Source organism: Oncorhynchus mykiss, chromosome 25 (assembly GCF_057628025.1).
Source record: "Oncorhynchus mykiss isolate SJ-2025 chromosome 25, ASM5762802v1, whole genome shotgun sequence".
Taxonomy (NCBI): domain Eukaryota; kingdom Metazoa; phylum Chordata; class Actinopteri; order Salmoniformes; family Salmonidae; genus Oncorhynchus; species Oncorhynchus mykiss.
This window is the reverse complement of record NC_143046.1, coordinates 38,075,544-38,097,341: the sequence shown is the minus strand read 5'-3', so window position 1 is coordinate 38,097,341 and position 21,798 is coordinate 38,075,544. Positions and strand designations below refer to the sequence as shown.

The window sequence follows — 21,798 nt, the reverse complement described above, 5'->3', positions numbered from 1 at the left end:
GTTGGGGGGGGACCTCCCCTGGCAGAAGTGTGGTAGCCGATTAGCGCTCGTGACCCCAAGGCTGATTTCCATCCTCCCTGCCCTGGCTTGCGTGACCTAGTCGGCCCCGTAATATCCTACGCTAATCTGGTCTCACTGTCCTCCCCCTCCCCCTTCTCCCATCCTAATAATGGATCTCCTGTAAGCACTTCTTATGTGTTCAGGACTCCGGGACTATTCATATTTTTTCCTTTCTAAGATGAGTTATTTTCGACCTTTCGAAATGAATTCGGATGTGTTTTCCTCTCCTCTTTCTCCTGACCTTGTGATGTGAGCACTTTGGGTTGATTTGGTGAACCATGCATCATCTTCTCTACGCCCATGTCTTCTTGTGCTGCTTCAGTGTGGCCCATTCCTTTTGTCCTTCCCAGTGCACTTGTGTTTACCACGGACGGAGTGATGGAACGGGGACCAGGTATTTACAATTGTTTCTTAGAGGACGGTGTTTTAGATATTTTATTATAGTGTAATCTGGACCCTTTTCCACAGATATACAGCATCACTATCGTTTTAAAATGGTCCATGACTGTATAATAATTATCAGAATTCATCATGAGTTTTATCTGGATTATTTTACCTGTTTTGCCATCTGGCAACTATGAGACATTTACATTTTGATTAATTATTATGTCAAGACAGTGGGTCCTTCTCAGGATTTATTTGAATTTTGATCAAATTCATTCATTCATTCTAGCAGACGTGTAGGAGGTTTGCTGTTTGTTTTCCCCTGGAAACTGGATTGTAGGTTTGATTGAATATACATATATACAGTAGTAGAACATGTGATCCAAAGGTCTCTAATAATTCACATAATGCCCATCTTAGACTTATTATGAGATCAATAGAGGAGCACTCTTTTTTCTCTCAATACCTATCACACGTTTAGGATGACCGGAATTCAAGAGTTCTGGACATTTTTGGAGTCTTGAAAAACAGTCTGTTTGTAAGTAGATGAAGGAAAAGGATGCTAGAACAACTTTTCTAAAGTTCCACAAGTATGTATGAAGTAAACTGTGCAGGTGGAAGCACAAAGTATAAGCCTACACGCCATCCAGCTCAGAGGTCTATAATCCCGGACCGTTGTCTGGGCTTTTGTACCAGCCCAGCACTAACACACATGACTCAACATATTAAGGGCTAGATTATCAGATGAATCAGGCAGTTTAGTAGGCTACTGGGCTGAAACAAAATCCTGCACACCCTGTGGTTCTCAAGGACAGACTGAACCCCACCCCCCCCCCCCCCCCTGAATTGTAATCACTTATCTGACTAGACTGGGTAGGCCTAAGCTGTGTAATGGATCCCTCGATTTGACCAATCCAGAAAAAATATAACTCCATGGAACGGAGAGAGGAAAGATTTGTGATGCAAACTACATGGCCAAAAGTATGTGGACAGCTGCTCGTCGAACATCTCATTACAAAATCATGGGCATTAATATGGAGTTGGTCCCCGCTTTTGATGCTATGACAGCCTCCATCCGCTCTGTTTAAAGTCACTGAGTTATTCAGTAAGGCCATTCTACTGCCAATGTTTGTCTATGAAGATTGCATGGCTATGTGCTCGATTTCATACACCTGTCAGCAATGTGTGTGGCTGAAATAGCCGAATCCACAAATTTAAAAGGGGTGTCCACATTCTTTTATATGTATAATTTTTGTATTCTATTTATTTCCCCTTTATTTAACCAGGTAGGCCAGTTGAGATCAAGATCTCTTTTTTAACTGCGACCTGGCCAAGATAAAGCAAAGCAGTGCAACAAAAACAACAACACAGAGTTACACATAAACAAACATATTTAAACCAAGTCCATGTTTTCTGTTCCTCTCAGATCGGTGATATGCAATGACCCAGACATGTCCGACATCCCCGTCAACGTCCCCGTGGATACAGTCAAACTGCGGGTGGAGAAGACGGCTGTGCGGCGCATCCCCACCGAGGCCTTCTACTACCTGAACGACCTGCGCTACCTGTGGATCACCTACAACTCTATCTCCTCTGTGGACCCTGCCGCCTTCTACAACCTCAAGGTCCTCCACGAACTGCGTCTGGACGGGAACCTGATTTCCACCTTCCCCTGGAAGTCCCTGAAGGAGATGCCCAGTCTGAGGACGCTGGATCTTCATAACAACCACTTGACCACTGTGGCCATGGAGGCTACCCCATACCTGGTCAACATCACCTATCTGGATATCTCCAGCAACAAGTTGACCACTCTGTCTTCGGACTTCGTGGATATCTGGCCGCCTTTCAATGGAATGCCCGTCTCCTCCAACTTGTCCCAGAAAGTGGTGCTAGGTAAGAGAACTGAGAATAGGGTGTGAGTGGGTGATATGGAGATTAGGGTTTAAGGTTAGGACTTAACACACCCTCACTAGCTACTGGTTGTGCATGCTTTTGCCCATCTCTGGCAAACTTGCTTCTACTGATCAGCTGCTCTTCAGGAAGACTTTGATGAGCTGACTCAGTTGTATTAGTGCAGGGCTGGAGCAAAACCCTGCACTCCCAGTAGCTCTTCAGGAGGTGGGTTAGCCACCCCTACAGCAAAGCAGGTATTCAGAGATAACAGAAGATGGGATTTACCTGCATAGGAGTGTGTTGGTCGTTACGTAGCCCATAAATGCATTGTGTATACTTAGTGACTGCTAACTTTAACCCAAAGGCATATTTCAATCTTCACATTGAGGTTCCAATACCTATTTGGGTAACTATTTATTTGGAAAGTCCTACTACAGATGCTCAAAAAACTATCAACAGACTATCAACATCATGTCCACAACTTTTGGAAGTGGACATTAAGGTCCAATACCTACAGGTTACCGGATGCGTGTTCAACAAGGAGAATAGTCTGCGAACCTTCGCTAACGTTAGCAAACGCTTGCGAACGTACAATTAATATATACAGTTTGAGGCAACGAAGCTCAAAAAGGTAGCTGGCGACGAAGAGAAAATGGACTTTGCCGAGATGGATTCAAGAAAGTCGATATTATTTACATATGTATTGAAGAACTAAATGTAATAGACATTATATTCATCATGTATGGCTTTTCTACTTTGCGTCTATTGATCTTTCATATTATTTTGTTTAGGTTATCCATCTTTTTTTACCCTCTTGATTTGTTGTAACATTACAGGCGAGAGAGATGCACAACAAGGTTGTGGAGCTACTGGAGAAAAAGTTAAGCCAACTTGTAGCTATCACAAAACAGTAACAGTATAGTGTGTAATTACTTAGCTAGCTAGCTATCTAGATACCCATCTGTTAATTTTTTAGTTGATCAACAAATATGGATATTGGTAATGAAATAGCCTAGCTAAAGATGAAGTTAGCCGTTCAACATTATGTGTTCTAGCTAACGCTAGCTAGCGAACAGTAAAAGTTAACCTAGCTAGCTAATGGTTTCCCATTACATCTGTGGTTAGGTGTTACAAGATAATTATAGTTATTATTGTTAAGTTATGAAGTGCGGAGACACAGACACCATAGTTAGCTAGTAGGAAACATGAATTACTTTATCTGTCTTCAACACAGTATTTATCAACTCAGTCACCTTGCACCCCCTTACGGAGGGAGATCCCTTTCAAAAAAAGATAGAAGTTTTGAAACCACAGTAAAAGTGCATTAACTGCAGTCGACTGGGGCATTTTGGATGCAGTAATTGTGGAATAAGTTATACTGCACTCCAGCTTCAGTTACACAGCCAAATTACTGCAGTAAAAAAAACATGTTATTTTGGATACAGTATTTGCACCATACCGCAGTTACACTGCACTCTAATTGCAATCTTGTTTCGTAAGGACAAATGTAACTACTCCCACAATTATTATAAACATTCACACAATCCTAAGGTTAACCATTAGAAAATTGAATAAATCTGATCCTGTACCAGTGGTTAGGGGAGACTTGGACCTCCTCAGGTCTGAACTTGTCCATGCACACAGGTCTCAGACCAGTCTCTATGTCCAACACAGACCACTAATAACAGGAACACATCCCACAATTATTATTGAGCAGTGTTAACTATACCATTTATAGATTTGTATTTAGTTAAGTATGGGGGGGCTCAAGTGGAGTGTTACATTTTAAAGCATATATATACGAAAGTATGTGGACACCCCTTAAAATTAGTGTTTTGACTATTTCAGCCAATAGTGTATAAAATCAAGCACACAGCCATGCAATCCCCATAGACAAACATTGTCATCAGAATGGCTCGTAATGAAGCGCTTAGTGACTTTCAACGTGGCACGATCATTTTTATTATAATTGAACCTTTATTTAACTAGGCACGTCAGTTAAAAACAAAATATTATTTGCAGTGATGGCATCCGATGCCACCTTTCCAACAAGTAAGTTCATCAAATTTCTGCCCTACTAGAGCTGCCCCAGTCAACTGTAAGTGCTGTTATTGTGAAGTGGAAACGTCTAGGAGCAACAACAGCTCAGCCGCGAAGTGGTAGGCTACACAAGCTCACAGAACGGGACCTCCAAGTGGTTAAGAGCATAGCGCATAAATATTGGCTGTACAAAGCGAGGTCCATACAGAAATGGTTCTGACTGGCCTGCACAGAGCCCTGACCTCGAATCCCATCGAACACCTTTGGGAGGAATTGGAACTCCGACTGCGAGCCAGGCCTTATCGCCCAAAATAAGTGCCTGACCTCACTAATGCTCTTGTGGCTGAATGGAAGCAAGTCCCAATGTTCCAACATCTAGTGGAAAGTATTCCCAGTAGGAGCAAAGGGGGGACCAACTCCATATTACTGTCCATGATTTTGAAATGAGATGTTTGACAAGCAGGTGTCCACATACTTTTGGTCATGTATTATATATAGCCTATATGGAGGAAGTGAAGCTTAGGCCTAACCCCAGAGAGATAGAGATATACTGGTAGCTTGCTTCGACACCAACATGCATTTATTTATGTCAGATGGCTACTGCGTCTGCTATACAGATATAGATGTACAAAAGGAGGCTAATTTGTAAATTTGCGATCAGAACATTTTGTATAAAGATAAGCATTATATTGTTAGATTATATGAGTATCTATTGTAGGCCTGAAACAGAATTCGTGAAATTGAAGTAAATATTTGTTATTTTATTTTTTTGTGAGCAGTGATTGTTAATTGAAGTCGATCATTGTTTCTCAATTTTATAGTCAATTAAACCCAATTTAAAAAAATGTTTTTCAATTTTATAGTCTTGTTATTTATGTATGCAATCTCATAGAAAATGTTTGTCTGTTTTCCCTGTCAGTTCTTATCTTGTTCTCTCTGCAAAATAAAGTTATTTCTGTAAAAGTTATTATATTCCTTTTCATTCTACAACATGTCAAGCACCTCAACCATTGAAAGTGCTATTTCTTTAAACATGGACACCAGAGAAAATGTATCAACAATAATTATACATTTTTGTAGAGCAGGTGCATTTTGCTGTCCCTCTTCTGGACAGGATCAGGGACTGGCTCTATGTAATATATGCCACAACAAGGTCTTCATCTACAGAACCAGTAAAAGTTTGGACACACCTACCTATTCAAGGTTTATTTGATTTTTTTTACTATTTTCCACGTTATAGGGTACTAGTGAAGACAACAAAACGATGAAATAATACATATGTAATCATGTAGTAACCAAAAACGTGTTAAACAAATCAAAATATATTTTAGATTCCTCAAAGTAGCCACCCTTTGCCTTGATGTCAGCTTTGCACACTCTTGGCTTTCTCTCAAACAGCTTCATGAGGTAGTCACCTGTAATGAAATTTAATTAACAGATGAGCCCTGTTAAAAGTTAATTTGTGGAATTTCTTTGCTTCTTAATGTGTTTGAGCCAATCAGTTGTGTTGTGACAAGGTAGGTGTGGTACACAGAAGATAGCCCTATTTGGTAAAATATCAAGTCCATATTATGGCAAGAACAGCTTAAATAAGCAAAGAGAAATGACAGTCTGCTTTTTTCCAATTGTTGTAGTAGCTACTATCTTGTCTCATCGCTACAACTCCCGTACGGGCTCGGGAGAGACGAAGATTGTCATGCGTCCTCCGATACACAACCAAACCAAGCCGCACTGCTTCTTAACACAGCGCACATCCAACCCGGAAGCCAGCAGCACTAATGCGCCGGAGCACCCGGCCACCTTGGTTAGCGTACACTGCGCCCAGCCCGCCACAGGAGTCGCTGGTGCGCGATGAGACAAGGACACCCCTACCGACCAAGCCCTCCCTAACCCGGGCGACGCTAGGCCAATTGTGCGTCGCCCCACGGACCTCCCGGTCGCGGCCGGTTACGACAGAGCCTGGGCGCGAACCCAGGGATTCTGATGGCACAGCTGGCGCTGCAGATGAGCCCTGTTAAAAGTTAATTTGTGGAATTTCTTTGCTTCTTAATGTGTTTGAGCCAATCAGTTGTGTTGTGACAAGGTAGGTGTGGTACACAGAAGATAGCCCTATTTGGTAAAATATCAAGTCCATATTATGGCAAGAACAGCTTAAATAAGCAAAGAGAAATGACAGTCTGCTTTTTTCCAATTGTTGTAGTAGCTACTATCTTGTCTCATCGCTACAACTCCCGTACGGGCTCGGGAGAGACGAAGGTTGAAAGTCATGCGTCCTCCGATACACAACCAAACCAAGCCGCACTGCTTCTTAACACAGCGCACATCCAACCCGGAAGCCAGCAGCACCAATGCGCCGGAGCACCCGGCCACCTTGGTTAGCGTACACTGCGCCCAGCCCGCCACAGGAGTCGCTGGTGCGCGATGAGACAAGGACACCCCTACCGACCAAGCCCTCCCTAACCCGGGCGACGCTAGGCCAATTGTGCGTCGCCCCACGGACCTCCCGGTCACGGCCGGTTACGACAGAGCCTGGGCGCGAACCCAGGGATTCTGATGGCACAGCTGGCGCTGCAGATGAGCCCTGTTAAAAGTTAATTTGTGGAATTTCTTTGCTTCTTAATGTGTTTGAGCCAATCAGTTGTGTTGTGACAAGGTAGGTGTGGTACACAGAAGATAGCCCTATTTGGTAAAATATCAAGTCCATATTATGGCAAGAACAGCTTAAATAAGCAAAGAGAAATGACAGTCTGCTTTTTTCCAATTGTTGTAGTAGCTACTATCTTGTCTCATCGCTACAACTCCCGTACGGGCTCGGGAGAGACGAAGGTTGAAAGTCATGCGTCCTCCGATACACAACCAAACCAAGCCGCACTGCTTCTTAACACAGCGCACATCCAACCCGGAAGCCAGCAGCACCAATGCGCCGGAGCACCCGGCCACCTTGGTTAGCGTACACTGCGCCCAGCCCGCCACAGGAGTCGCTGGTGCGCGATGAGACAAGGACACCCCTACCGACCAAGCCCTCCCTAACCCGGGCGACGCTAGGCCAATTGTGCGTCGCCCCACGGACCTCCCGGTCGCGGCCGGTTACGACAGAGCCTGGGCGCGAACCCAGGGATTCTGATGGCACAGCTGGCGCTGCAGATGAGCCCTGTTAAAAGTTAATTTGTGGAATTTCTTTGCTTCTTAATGTGTTTGAGCCAATCAGTTGTGTTGTGACAAGGTAGGTGTGGTACACAGAAGATAGCCCTATTTGGTAAAATATCAAGTCCATATTATGGCAAGAACAGCTTAAATAAGCAAAGAGAAATGACAGTCTGCTTTTTTCCAATTGTTGTAGTAGCTACTATCTTGTCTCATCGCTACAACTCCCGTACGGGCTCGGGAGAGACGAAGATTGTCATGCGTCCTCCGATACACAACCAAACCAAGCCGCACTGCTTCTTAACACAGCGCACATCCAACCCGGAAGCCAGCAGCACCAATGCGCCGGAGCACCCGGCCACCTTGGTTAGCGTACACTGCGCCCAGCCCGCCACAGGAGTCGCTGGTGCGCGATGAGACAAGGACACCCCTACCGACCAAGCCCTCCCTAACCCGGGCGACGCTAGGCCAATTGTGCGTCGCCCCACGGACCTCCCGGTCACGGCCGGTTACGACAGAGCCTGGGCGCGAACCCAGGGATTCTGATGGCACAGCTGGCGCTGCAGATGAGCCCTGTTAAAAGTTAATTTGTGGAATTTCTTTGCTTCTTAATGTGTTTGAGCCAATCAGTTGTGTTGTGACAAGGTAGGTGTGGTACACAGAAGATAGCCCTATTTGGTAAAATATCAAGTCCATATTATGGCAAGAACAGCCACAGGAGTCGCTGGTGCACGATGAGACAAGGACACCCCTACCGACCAAGCCCTCCCTAACCCGGGCGACACTAGGCCAATTGTGCGTCGCCCCACGGACCTCCCGGTCGCAGCCGGTTACGACAGAGCCTGGGCGCGAACCCAGGGATTCTGATGGCACAGCTGGCGCTGCAGTACTGCACCCTTAACCACTGCGCCACCCGGGAGGCCTATCAATTGTTTTTCAACAGGATAATAACCCAACACACTTCCAGACTATTTGACCAAGAAGAAGTGTGATGGAGTGCTGCATCAGATGACCTCAACCCAAAAAGATGGTTTTGGATGAGTTGGACCGCAGAGTGAAGGAAAAGCAGCCAACAATTGCTCAGTATATGTGGGAACTCCTTCAAAACTGTTGGAAAAGCATTCCAGGTGATGCTGGTTGAGAGAATGCCAAGCATGTGCAAAGTTGTCATTAAGGCAAAGGGTGGCTACAGTAACTTGAAGAATCAAAAATGTAAAATATATTTAGAATTGTTTAACATTTATTTTGGTTACTACATGATTCCATGTGTGTTATTGCATAGTTTTGATGTCTTCCTTATTATTCTACAATGTCGGAAATTGTAAAAATAGAGAAAAACCCTTGAATGAGTATGTGTGTCCAAACTTTTGACTGGTACTGTCAGACTGGTACTGCCCTAATAGATAAGGACCATGTTGAATGAGAACCAGTTAAATAAAGGTTAAATAAAAACATAAAAAAATGTTGTGGAGGAGTCAAGCATTCGCGATGGTATCTGTGATTTTCTCCAGCAGCAGCATGTTCAGAAGTTGGAACCTACTCCATTTCCACTTTAACAGCCCAAAGGATGTCTCAATTTTGACTCGGGTGGAGCTGTGGATCTGCTTCAATCTCTTGTTTTCGTCCAGTTGACCATTGTCCCTGAATGGCACATTTAGATCCAGGCTTAAGGGATAAGCAGTAGCCCAAGAGGTGGTACTGCTCTGGCAGAGGGTGGGCCTTTACGTCGCTGGTTCTATACAAGCATGCATCATGCACAGAACTAGCGTTGCCCGCATAGCCATGCCGCACACAGCTTGCAGCTGGAAGCTGGGCTGGCCTTTACAATTTATGTAGGCATCCCGTATTTCGGAAGGCCCCCTGATGGGAATGTGAGTGCCATCAACATGTATGCACCCAATCACACCTGGGAACCCCCTAACTAGATGCTGCAATCATTGGGGATTTCCGTGACGCTAAACTTTGTTAAGACTACTTTAATCAAAACAAAGAGGCCGTCTAGACATGTAAATTACCTGAAAGGTTTCCAAATCAAATTTTATTGGTCACATACACATGGTTAACAGCTGTTAATGCAAAATGCTTGTGCTAGTTCCGACAATCTAGACAATGCACTAATATCTAATATCTAATATCTAGTAATCAAACAAATTCACAACAACTACCTTACACACAGAAATGTAAAGGGATGAATACGAATATGCACATATAAGTATATGGATGAGCGATGGCCGCAGCAGCCTCTCTATGTTAGTGATACACCATCCAAAGTGTAATTAATCATTTCACCATGCTCAAAGGGAAATTCAATGTCTGCTTTTTTATTTTTACCTGTAAAGGTGCCCTTCTTTGAGAGGCATTGGGAAAACTCACTGGTGTTTGTGGTTGAATCGGTGTTTGAAGTTCACTGCTCGACTGAGGGACCTAACAATGTATGTGTGGGGCACAGAGATACTGTAAGGTAGTCATTCAAAAATCATGTTTAACACTATTATTGCACTCGGAGTGATTCCATGCAATTTATTATGTGACTTGTTAAGCACATTTTTTACTCTTGAACTTATTTAGACTTGCCATTCCAAAGGGGTTGAATACTTATTGACCTAAGATATTGCAAATCAAATCAAATCAAATGTTATTTGTCGCATACACATGGTTAGCAGATGTTAATACGAGTGTAGCAAAAAGCTTGTGCTTCTAGTTCGGACAATGCAGTAATATCTAACAAGTAATCTAACAATTCCCCAACAACTACCTAATACACACAAATCTAAAGGGGTGAATGAGAATATGTACATGTAAGTATATGGATGAGCAACATATGGTATAAAATACAGTATATACATGAGATATATGAGTAATGTACGATATGTAAACGTTATTAAAGTGGCATTATTTAGAGTGCATTGTAGAAAGTGACTAGTGATCCATTTATTAAAGTGGCCAGTGATTGGGTCTCAATGTAGGCAGCAGCCTCTGAGTTAATGATTGCTGTCTGATGGCCTTGAGATAGAAGCTGCTTTTCAGTCTCTCGGTCCCAGCTTTGATGTACCTGTACTGACCTCGCTGTCTTGATGATAGCGGGGTGAACAAGCGGTGGCTCGGGTGGTTGTTGTCCTTGATGATCTTTTTGGCCTTCCTGTGACATCAGTGCTGTAGGTGTCCTGGAGGACAGATAGTTTGATGTGTTGTGCAGACCCCACTACCCTCTGAACAGCCTTGCGGTTGAGGGCGGTGCAGTTACCGTACCAGGTGTTGATACAGCCCGACAGGATGCTCTCGATTGTGCATCTGTAAAAGTTAGTGAGTGTTTTTAGGTGACAAGCCACATTTCTTCAGCCTCCTGAGGTTGAAGAGGTCGCTATTGTGCCTTCTTCACCACGCTGTCTGTGTGGGTGGACCATTTCAGTTTGTCCGTGATGTATATGTTGAGGAACTTAAAACGTCCCACCTTCTCCGTTACTGCCCCATCGATGTGGATGGGGGGTGCTCCCTCTGCTGTTTCCTGAAGTCCACGATCATCTGACACCACACTCAGGGGGCCCTCACCTCCTCCATGTAGACCGTCTCGTTGTTGTTGGTAATCAAGCCTACCACTGTTGTGTGGCCACACAGTCATGGGTGAACAAGGAGTACAGGAGAGGGCTGAGAACACATCCTTGTGGGGCGCCAGTGTTGATGATCAGCAGGGTGGAGATGTTGTTTCCTATCTTCACTACCTGGGGTTGGCCCGTCAGAAAGTCCAGGACCCAGTTGCACAGGGCGGGGTCGAGACCCAAGGTCTCCCCCAGGTGGTGAAGGTAGGAAACCACATCTCTACCCTGCTGATCCTCAACACTGGGGCCCAATAAGGGTGCGTGGTAGCAAGATGTCGATGTCTGCGACAGGGCTTGTTTTCTTTTTGTAATCTGTGATTGACTGCAGACCCTGCCACATACGTCTCGTGTTTGAGCCGTAGAATTGCGACTCTATTTTGTCTCTACACTGACTCTTTGCTTGTTTGATTGCCTTGTGGAGGGGATAGCTGCACTGTTTGTATTCGGTCATGGTTCCAGTCTCCTTGCCTTGATTAAAAGCGATGGTTAGCGCTTTCAGTCTTGCATGAATGCTGCCTTCAATCCACGGTTTCTGGTTAGGAAAGATTTTAATTGTCACGGTGGATTCGACATCTCTGATGCACTTGCTATTAAACTCGCTCTCCAAGTCAGCGTCTACATCAATGTTGTTGTCTGAGGCTATCCGGAACATATCCCAGCCCACATGATCGAAGCAATCTTGAAGCGTGGAATCCGATTGGTCAGACCAGTTTTGGATAGACCTGAGCACAGTCAGATATGCCGAAGGCAGGGCGGGGAGGGCTTTGTATGTTTCGCGGAAGTTAGAGTAGCAACGATCCAGAATGCGACTCTGACAACATATCCCAAGTGAGCCATGTTTCCGTGAAACAGAGAATGTTACAATCTCTGATGTCTCTCTGGAAGGCAACTCATGCCCTAATTTCGTCCACCTCATCATCTAGAGATTGGACATTGGCGAGTAATATGTTCTGGAAGCGGTGGATGGTGTGCTCACCTTCTGAGTTTGACCAGTAGGCCACTCCGTCTGCCTCTTCTGCGGCGACCGTGTTGTTTTGGGCCAGCCTCTGGGATAAGATCCCATGTCCAGGGTGAAGGTTCGAATGAAGGATCCGCTTTAGGAAAGACGTATTCCTGGTCGTAATGTTGGTAATTTGACGTCACTTTTATATCCAATAGTTCTTCCTGGCTGTATATAATAACACTTGAGATTTTCTGGCTCACAATGTAAGAAATAATACATAAAAAAAAAACAACTGCATAGTTTCCTAAGGACCTGAAGCGAGGCGACCATCTCTGTCGTCTCATCCGAAAATGAGACCGAAAGGCGAAGTCGTTGTAGCGAGAGATGACTTTCTCCATAACCATATACATTTTATGAATAGAATGGGCGTCCCCATTTAAGTCCATGGTGGCATAATGGGGGGACTGGCGGCTATTGAGATTGTACCCATAGGAGCACAGCAAGAAGCAAAAGCAAGACGCAAAAGCAGGAAGTGTACCCATCAACATGTGCTGTGATTTGTTGATTCAGCTCAACTGACATTACAAAAATGTAATTTCATTGCATGAGCCACATCAGTTAACATAATTTGAATAAACATTCTATGTTACCATGGAAAATATTGTATCATGAGTTTACCAGTTATTAAATGTCCAGTGTTAGAGGTTCCAAGCCCATTCTATTCATTCTATTTCTCTATGCACATGAACCTTGACTCACTTTTCGGTGTTGATACACCCACTAAAATCTGCAGCCACTCCGTGACATGGGGAATAGGATCTGAAAAGTAATCCATTATGGCGGAAGCCATAGCTAAAGCCAACATTTTGCATGGTCGGTCCATTATGTTATCAGCAAGAATAGCTCGAACTAACGGAATGCAATGTTTGTGCAAATTATTTTTTTTACAAATCATGTTTTTAACAAACACAGTTCACAGCAAATGTTTGCTAATGCATTGCTTGTTAAATGCGCCTCTTGATCCACCTCATAAGAAGTGGGGAGTTAAAGTTAGCATGCATTGATAGTACGTTTCTGACCCCTGGCTTTGACGAATCTAATTTACTATTTTTCCATGTTTTGATTTGCACAAACATGCCATGTATTTTGGGCTTGACACTAAATCTGACAGATTGTGAAGGTGTCTGAAGGTGTAAGCGGGCCCTCAGATGTACTTTTAATTGACATGTCAAATGCTGAATGGAAAGCTGATGTACCAACTGATTTATCCACTGATGTATCACACTTTAAGAGCATTCGGAAACAATAAAACATAAAAAAATAAATGGGGACTTGGTTAGGGACTTACAGTTACAATGGGACGTTTATTTAAAAAAACTGAATTAATGAATTATTGATAATTAAGCAATAAGGCTCGAGTGGGTGTGGTATATATGGCCTATAAACTGTACCACGGCTAAGGACTGTTCTTACGCATGACGCAACGTGGAGTGCCTGGATACAGCCCTTGGCAATATTGGCAATATACCAAAAATACATGAAATGCCTTATTGCTATAGTAAACTGGTTACCAACGTTATTAGAGCAGTAAAAATACATGTTTTTTCATACCCGTGCTATGTGGTCTTATATACCACAGCTGTCAGCCAATCAGCATTCAGGGCTCGAACCACCCAGTTTATAATATTCAATGATCAATGGGTATACAGTATATAATTCATTTAAAAGCCAAAAATGTAACAACTGCAGATTGCACCTTTAAAAGAAAAACAGGTACACTGTAGTATGTTGTGAAAAAAGCCAACACCCGATTTAGAGTTTGCTGTTGGGTTGGCCGCTGTTAAGTACATCTAATCTGGTTAATTTTACTACAGTGGGCTAAATCAGGGTTTCTTGGTAGTCTTAAACACATCTACTTTGAAACAAAAGGATACACCTCACACATATGGTTATGGGCTTAAAAAAAGTAACACCAGTATCATGTTAGATATAGAGTTGAAATGTATTCAATTTTGAGTTTGCATCACAATATTACACTTTAACCTGTTTACGATATTGGTTCCCAATTGGGGATCAACCCTCCCACGTGCAGCTGAAACGGTGGCGCATGGAACGCAAAAATATTCTTAAAAATATTTAACCTCCACACATTAACAAGTCCAATAGCTCAAATGAAAGATAAACATCTTGTTCATCTAGCCAGCAAGTCAGATTTCTAAAATGTTTTACGGCGAAAACATAGCACATATATATGTAAAACCACCACCAGACACAGCTCATTTCAATAGCCAAAACATGCAATCAACAAACGCAGGATTAAAAAATAAATCGCTCACTAACCTTTTGAAAATCTTCATCAGATGACAGTAATATGACATATTACACAGTACATATTTTTTTTTTTCAATAATATGCCATTTATATCCATAAATGTCCATTTACAGTGAGTTCACCTTCAGAAATTACTCAGAAATGCCCGCAGGAAATCTATGTAGCGCGGCAAGATAACGTAAATAGACATCATAAACTTTGACTAAATATACATGTTCTACATATAGTTAGAAAGATACACTGCTTCTTTATGCAACCGCTGTGTTAGATTTATTTTTAACGTTACAGAAATCGCACACTATTCCATATTGTGAGACAGCGCTCAGTTCCAAGCTACATTTCCACGTAATGTTGGAGTCAACAGAAACACAGATTTAAGCATAAATATTCCCTTACCTTCGATGGTCTTCGTTCAGAATGTTCTGGAAGGCTTCATACTTACCCAATACATCGTTTGGTTTCAAGTCTTGCGTCTTTGTATTAGCTACTGCTAATAACATCAGCTGAAATGCACCCAAAACGTCCTCTGGTCCGGATAAGTTGCGCATCAAAACTTCAAAATTACACATTATATGTCGACTAAACAGGTCAAACTAAGTGCAGAAGCAAGCTTTATGATGTTTTAGACGTGCAAAACAAACTTCAATTCAATCGGCCATCGTCTGCCCTTCTCTTCAGTGCTGGAAACAAAGGAATGGCTGTGACCAATTCGCGCCCATACGCACAGCCTATTCTCTCGTGGCACGCACTAATTTCACTCCCATAGGGTCAATTCTCGCGCGATTTGAACGGTTTGAAGCCCTAATGAAAGAGGACATCTAGCGGAAGAGATAGAAAGTGTCCGCAGAATCATAGCTGGTTGGGAAGGGTGGGGGCCATGACGTCAAAGTTGCTCCAACTTTCATGGCCACAAAAACTAGTTTGGAAGAATGCCTGCCCTGTGAGTTCTGCTATACTTACAGACATAATTCCAACGGTTTTAGAATCTTTAGAGTGTTTTCTATCCAATAATAACAATTTTTGACAGATTTTTTTTCCAGTTTACTAGGGGTACCCAATCTCTCCAAAGGGGGCGTATGTCTGCCATATCCTCAACAGTATATATTTTGCATTCGGAAATTATTCAGACACCTTGACTTTTTTCACATTTTGTTACGTTACAGCCGTATTCTAAAATTGATTAAATTGTTTTTCCCCCTCAACAATCTACACATAATACCCAATAATGAAAAAAAAACAGGTTTTTTGAAGTTTTGTTTGCAATTGTATTTAAATAAAAAAAACTGAAATATGACATTTACATAAGTATTCAGAGCCTTTACTCAGCACTTGTTGAAGCACCTTTGGCAGCATTTACCGCATTGAGTCGTCTTGGGTATGACACTACAAGCTTGAAACACCTGTCTTTGGGGAATTTATCAAATTCTTCTCTGCAGATTTTCTCAAGCTCTGTAAGGTTGGATGGGGAGCATCACAGCACAGCTATTTTCAGGTATCTTTTCAGGTCTCTCCAGAGATGTTCGACCAGGTTCACGTCTGGGCTCTGGCTGGGCCACTCGAGGACATTCAGAGACTTGTCCCAAAGCTACTCCTGCATTGTTTTGGCTGTGTGTTTAGGTTCATTGTCCTGTTGGAAGGTGAAACTTTCCCCAGTCTGAGGTCCTGAGCGCTATGGAGTAGGTTTTCAGGATCTCTCTGTACTTTCAGGATATCTCTGTACTCCATTCATCCTTCCCTCAACCCTGACTAGTCTCCTAGTCCCTGAAGCTGAAAGAATCTCCAAAGCATGATGCTGCCACCACCATGCTACACCATAGGGATGGTGCCAGATTTCCTTAAGATGTGACGCGGGACATTCAGGCCAAAGAGTTCAATCTTGGTTTCATCAGACCAAAGAATGTTGTTCCTCATGGTCTGAGTCCTTTAGGTGCCTTTTGGCAAACTCCAAGCAGGCTGTCATGTGCATTTTACTGAGGATTGGGTTCTGTCTGGTCACTCTCCCATGAAGGCCTGATTGGTGGAGTGCTGCAGAGATGATTGTCCTTCTGGAAGGTTCTTCCATCTCCACAGAGGAACTCCGGTGCTCTGTCGGAGTGAACATTGGGTTCTTAGTCACCTCCCTGACCGAGACCCTTTCCGCCGAGTCTTTGTGGTTCCAAACTTCTTCCATTTAAGTATGATAAAAGCCACTAAACACCTGTTTTCGCTTTGTCGTTATGGGGTATTGTATGTGATGAGTATGTGATTATTCAATCAATTTTAGAATAAGGCTGTAACGTAATAAAATGTGGAAAATTCAAGGGGTCTGAATACTTTCCAAATGCACTGTACATCTCAAAAGACTGTAATATAACAAAACCGTTTGACATAGAAACACTAAATTTTCGGCGTTTGAAAATAAATAATGTTCATTAATTATGAAATTATGAGATATATTAATAACATTCCACCCATGAGGCCACTAGAGGGAGATTTGTTTATTTGACTGCAGGAAAGGTTACAGGGTTTCTGCAACATACTTGCACTTCCACGTGTGTGTGTGTGTGTGTGTGTGTGTGTGTGTGTGTGTGTGTGTGTGTGTGTGTGTGTGTGTGTGTGTGTGTGTGTGTGTGTGTGTGTGTGAACGGTTATGTGTACATAAAAGATATTCTGGGGTGACTTGAAACTGACAATAAAAAAAAGAAACTACATATAATTGCATGTCATTTCGATTTTTTTGTTAATTTCATTATACACAAAAATGTAAAGTTAGACTCAATGATATGACGTAGATGGAGGAAGTAAACTGCAGAGTGGGTACATTTCTGCCACAACTAAGAGCGCTGAAGCATGAGGCTCAACTTCTCCACTGTTCTGGTGCCCTAGCTACTACACTGTACACAACGTGAAGCAAACCTGTGCACATGCGCAGATACTTTGTGTGACTATGTGAGTCTACCTTTAAAAACAAATCCAAGTTAATATGGCGCTCAAAATGTAAGTATCTTGATGCGGGTAACCAAAGAGATAGAACATCGAGTGATTTATTTACTCCACTTTAATAATATTTCTATAAACGTCATAATTTTAAGTTCTTGCAACAATGTGCCACGGGGCTCTGTTTTTAGAGGATTGTGGGTAATTAAAAATGTTTAGACTTGATGATAATTTGACAATGTCTTATGCATGTTTGAAGAAAGAAAATTATATTTCTACTTTAGTATTAAGCAGCCTGCTGTGCCATGAGGTGTAATGGATCAGGATGAACAGATATCAAAACTGAGACCCACCGATTTCTACAATCACAACTCTTCATGACAGAGGCAAACACAGCACGCTGCAACACTTTGGTTCTACCTCCAATGTTTTTCATATTTTTTATTTATTTAGCTAGGTATTAAGAACACATTCTTATTTACAATGACTACCTACCCCGGCCAAACCCTAACCCTGATGATGCTGGGCCAATTGTGCTCCGCCCTATGGGACTCCCAATCATGCCCGGTTGTGATACAGCCAGAAGCAAACAGGGCCTGTAGTGACGCCTCTAGCACTCAGATGCAGTGCCTTAGACCGCTGCACCCCTCGGGAGCCCATTACTGCTGGTGGATTGAGCACTGTGCTCAACAATGCCTGACAAAGTGGGTTAAAATGGCAAATTATCAAATACATTAAGCAATGTTAAAGTTGTGTTTGTGAAACACTAATGTTTTGGGTTTACTACTCAATAATATTGTGTGTAATTGTGTTGCCTTGAAGGGACAGTGCAATCAAAAATGTGATTTCCCTGTAGTTTATAATGGTATTTCCACACTGTGTGGTCGAAATAACACCGAAATTGTGAAAATGATGATAGGGTACAATAATTGTATTATGTTCTGGTGGAATGGAGTTATTGGCCCACAACATGACATCACAATCTGATCTGATTTCTGACCAATGATCAGTCGTATTTTATTTGCATCTGCATCGTCCTACTTTAAAGGGGTAAGCGGTTTGGTAAATCTGATCATTGCAGAAAGATGGCTCAGTTGTGACACTATATGCATACCTAGAATCAGAATACTGAATTACAATTCTAGCTGTTCAAAAAAGTAACTATGTATAGTTTTTGTTCTATAACTTGGGTGGAAATATTTATGAACATGGAAATCATAGCATATTATCCAGTGAATGATTTTGTTGAACTTAGATATGTACAAGATGTACAGAGATGAGAACATATCATGATAGAGGTATACTTCAACTAAAGTACAAAATGTGTATAATTTGTGTATGAGCTAGGATAAACTGCAATTTACCTTAATAGCCACATTAGCATTAGCATTGATCACAGCATTGTTTGCATGTTCTTAATCTCGGATCCACTGCCATGTTCCCAACCTTTTCACAAACACAAATGTAAGTTGAATTGAACATAACAGTCGCAAACATTTCCACTTTTGTCCTCTGCAGGTCTTCAGGACAACCTGTGGGTCTGCGACTGCAGGATCTCCAAGCTGATCGAGCTTTCCAAAATGTCTGACACGTCAGTGGTACTAATGGACCAGTTCCTACATTGCAGCGGGCCTGAAAACCTGGCTGGTGTTAAGTTCCAAAGGGTGGAACTGGACCAATGTCTCAAGCCATCCGTCATGATGTCAGCCACCAAGATCACAGCCTCGGTGGGCAGCAATGTGCTCCTGCGGTGTGATGCCACGGGTTACCCCACGCCTACCCTCATCTGGACTACTTCAGATGGCTCACGTGTCAACAACACAGGTATCAACAGTGACACATTTTATTATAAGAAAATGCATACAGTGTGTTATTCAACATGTTTATAAAAATTGTTTTAAATGAACAAATTCCTTTGTTAAGATTTACTTATGTTCTACAGTTGTGATTCAATAAAATAATATTTGTGCTTCAAAAAGATAAAGTCTACATCTTGGCAATGTTGAAGTGTTTGCATTTTCATGATCTACCTATAGTTGTCCAGGAGTCTCCAGGAGAGGGTGTCCGATGGTCCATCATCAGCCTGAATGGGGTCTCGTACAAAGACAACGGGGAGTACAGCTGCAAGGCTAAGAACTTTGCCGGCAACGCAGAGGCTGCCATCACCCTGTCTGTGGCAGGTTATGTCACTACAAACATGCCTCCAGAGAGGCCAGACATAGAGGCTGCAGGGAATAGCCCCTCCACAACGTCCTCTGCTCCTGAAACTGGCTTCTCAAACTCCCCTAGTGCACCGTCTACCACCACCGCCCCACCTACCACCACGCATCCAGACATCTTGCCACCCATCCTCACCAAGAAGAAACCCACGCCCAGCAACGTGCAGCAGATAGCACCATCCAAACCATCCGAGACCCCGCAAGGCAGCGACAGGAAGCTAGCGGCGGATCAGAGTGAAAAGAAAGATGCTTCCAAGTCTGTCCAAGATCTCGAGATCGTGGAGGAAACGCCGGATAGCGCGGTTCTACTCTGGACGACCGAAGGTTTGCCGAGCAATGCACCTCTCACCGTTGTTTACTCCACTTATGATGAGGAGGACAACTCCAAAAGGACAATGGATACCGATGCCGGGAGTGGCAAAGTTCTACTCGAAGGCTTGACTTCTGGAATGAGGTACCAGGTCTGTCTGGTTTCCAAGGGAAGTGCCGCGGGAAAAGACCCCTGTATCAACTTCTTTACTCTGGACCTTGTTGAGGACAATGCTGCGAACAAGCTGCTGATGATCATCAGCAGCTTTGCCTGCGCCGTGGCTTTACCTGTCATTGGTTTGCTGGTCTACAAGATCCTCTCACTCTATTGTAGGAGCAATGTGCCTTCCTCGGACGAGGAGCTATCTAAAGACACATATGTGAAGTTTGAGACAATATCAATGAAGCAGAGGACCTTCAACGCTAATCCCGCTGAATTGTGGACCTACAGGCAGACCAAGGAGTCCCAAGAGAGGATGCTCCTCTGCTCCAGGTCGAGCATTGACTCACAAATGACATACAAGAGTGACAGTTCCAGATCAGAATTTTTGTGCTAGCGTTAGATTAAGACTCTACATGACTCGAAAGTTAATATTAAATCTGGATACATTTTTGAGGAAAACTACAAGGTTTTGCGTGTTCAAAACTTTTATGACAATAATTGCCAGATGAATCACTGTTTGTTACAGCCCTAATTTCTTTGTAATAAAAAAAAAAACTTTGGGATACAGTTACCTCCAAAAGTATTGGGACAGTGACAAATGTTTTGTTGTTTGTATTCCAGCAATTTGGATTTGAAATGATACAATGACTATGGGGTTTAGTGCAGACTGTCAGCTTTAATTTGAGGGTGAACTGTTCAGAAATTACAGCACTTTTTGTACATAGTCCCTCCAAATGTATTTGGATAAATTCACTTATATGTGTATTTAAGTAGTCAAACGTGTATTATATGGTCCCATATTCCTAGCACGCAATAATTATATGTTGGATGCATTTGCTGTTTGTTTTGGTTGTATTTCAGATTATTTTGTGCCCAATAGAAATGAATGGTAAATTATGCATTGTGTCATTTTGGAATCACTTCATTGTAAATAAGACTAGAGTATGTTTGTAAACACTTCTACATTAATGTGGATGCTACCATGGTTACGGATAGTCCTGAAAGAGTTGTGAATAATGATGAGTGAGAAAGTTACAGACCGGCAAGACATGCTAACCTCTGACCATTGCAATAACATGGGAGGTTAGCATTTTTTGGCGGGTTTGAAATGTATGCCTCCATAACTTTCTCACTCATCATTATTCACTATTCATTAAGGATTATCCGTAATCATGGATGCAAGTGTTTAGAAACATCTCCTATTCTTATTTACAATAAAAGTGACTCCAAAATGATGCAATACCTTACTTATTGGGAACAAAATAATCTGAAACACAACCAAAATAAAAACCAGCAAATGCATCCAACAAATGAGTAGAGTCACAGGCTTGATGTAGTCATTGCACGCTATGAATATTGGACCAAATATAAACTTTTTACTATTTGAATAGTGGCATCGATAATGGCACAGGAGGGAGGCTGATGTTTTACAGGCTCCTAACCAACTGTGGTATTTTGTTTATTTTTTTGCATTGTCTGTAATTTATTTTGTACATAATGTTACTGTTACCGTCTCTTGTGACCGAAAAGTGCTTCTGAATATCAGAACAGCGATTACTCACCTCAAACTGGATGAAGACTTTTCTTTAATGAGTTTGACGCGAAGGATATACTGCTTCTCGGAGACCAGGCCCAAATCCTCATCATTCGCATGAATAAAATAAGGAAATAAATGGGGCAGAGATCGGGGTGTCTTGTGAGAATTCATCGACGAGCGGGTAACCCGCCTCTACCATCCGTTCTATTGGCCAACGTGCAATCAGACATTAAAAACTGGAATATCTTATGTTTCACCAAGTC

The 21,798-nt window shown here is 42.6% G+C and overlaps 1 protein-coding gene across 1 annotated transcript; it reads left to right on the top strand.

Moving 5' to 3' along the window:
• The first annotated feature begins 152 nt into the window (after positions 1-152).
• Positions 153-20,464, top strand: LOC110505119 (leucine-rich repeat, immunoglobulin-like domain and transmembrane domain-containing protein 3). The gene is made up of 4 exons (XM_021584106.3): positions 153-454; positions 1,871-2,337; positions 18,826-19,131; positions 19,344-20,464. Exons 1-4 carry the CDS (start codon positions 339-341, stop codon positions 20,390-20,392), a joined length of 1,938 nt encoding a protein of 645 aa, XP_021439781.2. The 5' UTR covers positions 153-338; the 3' UTR covers positions 20,393-20,464.
• The last annotated feature ends 1,334 nt before the right edge of the window (positions 20,465-21,798 follow it).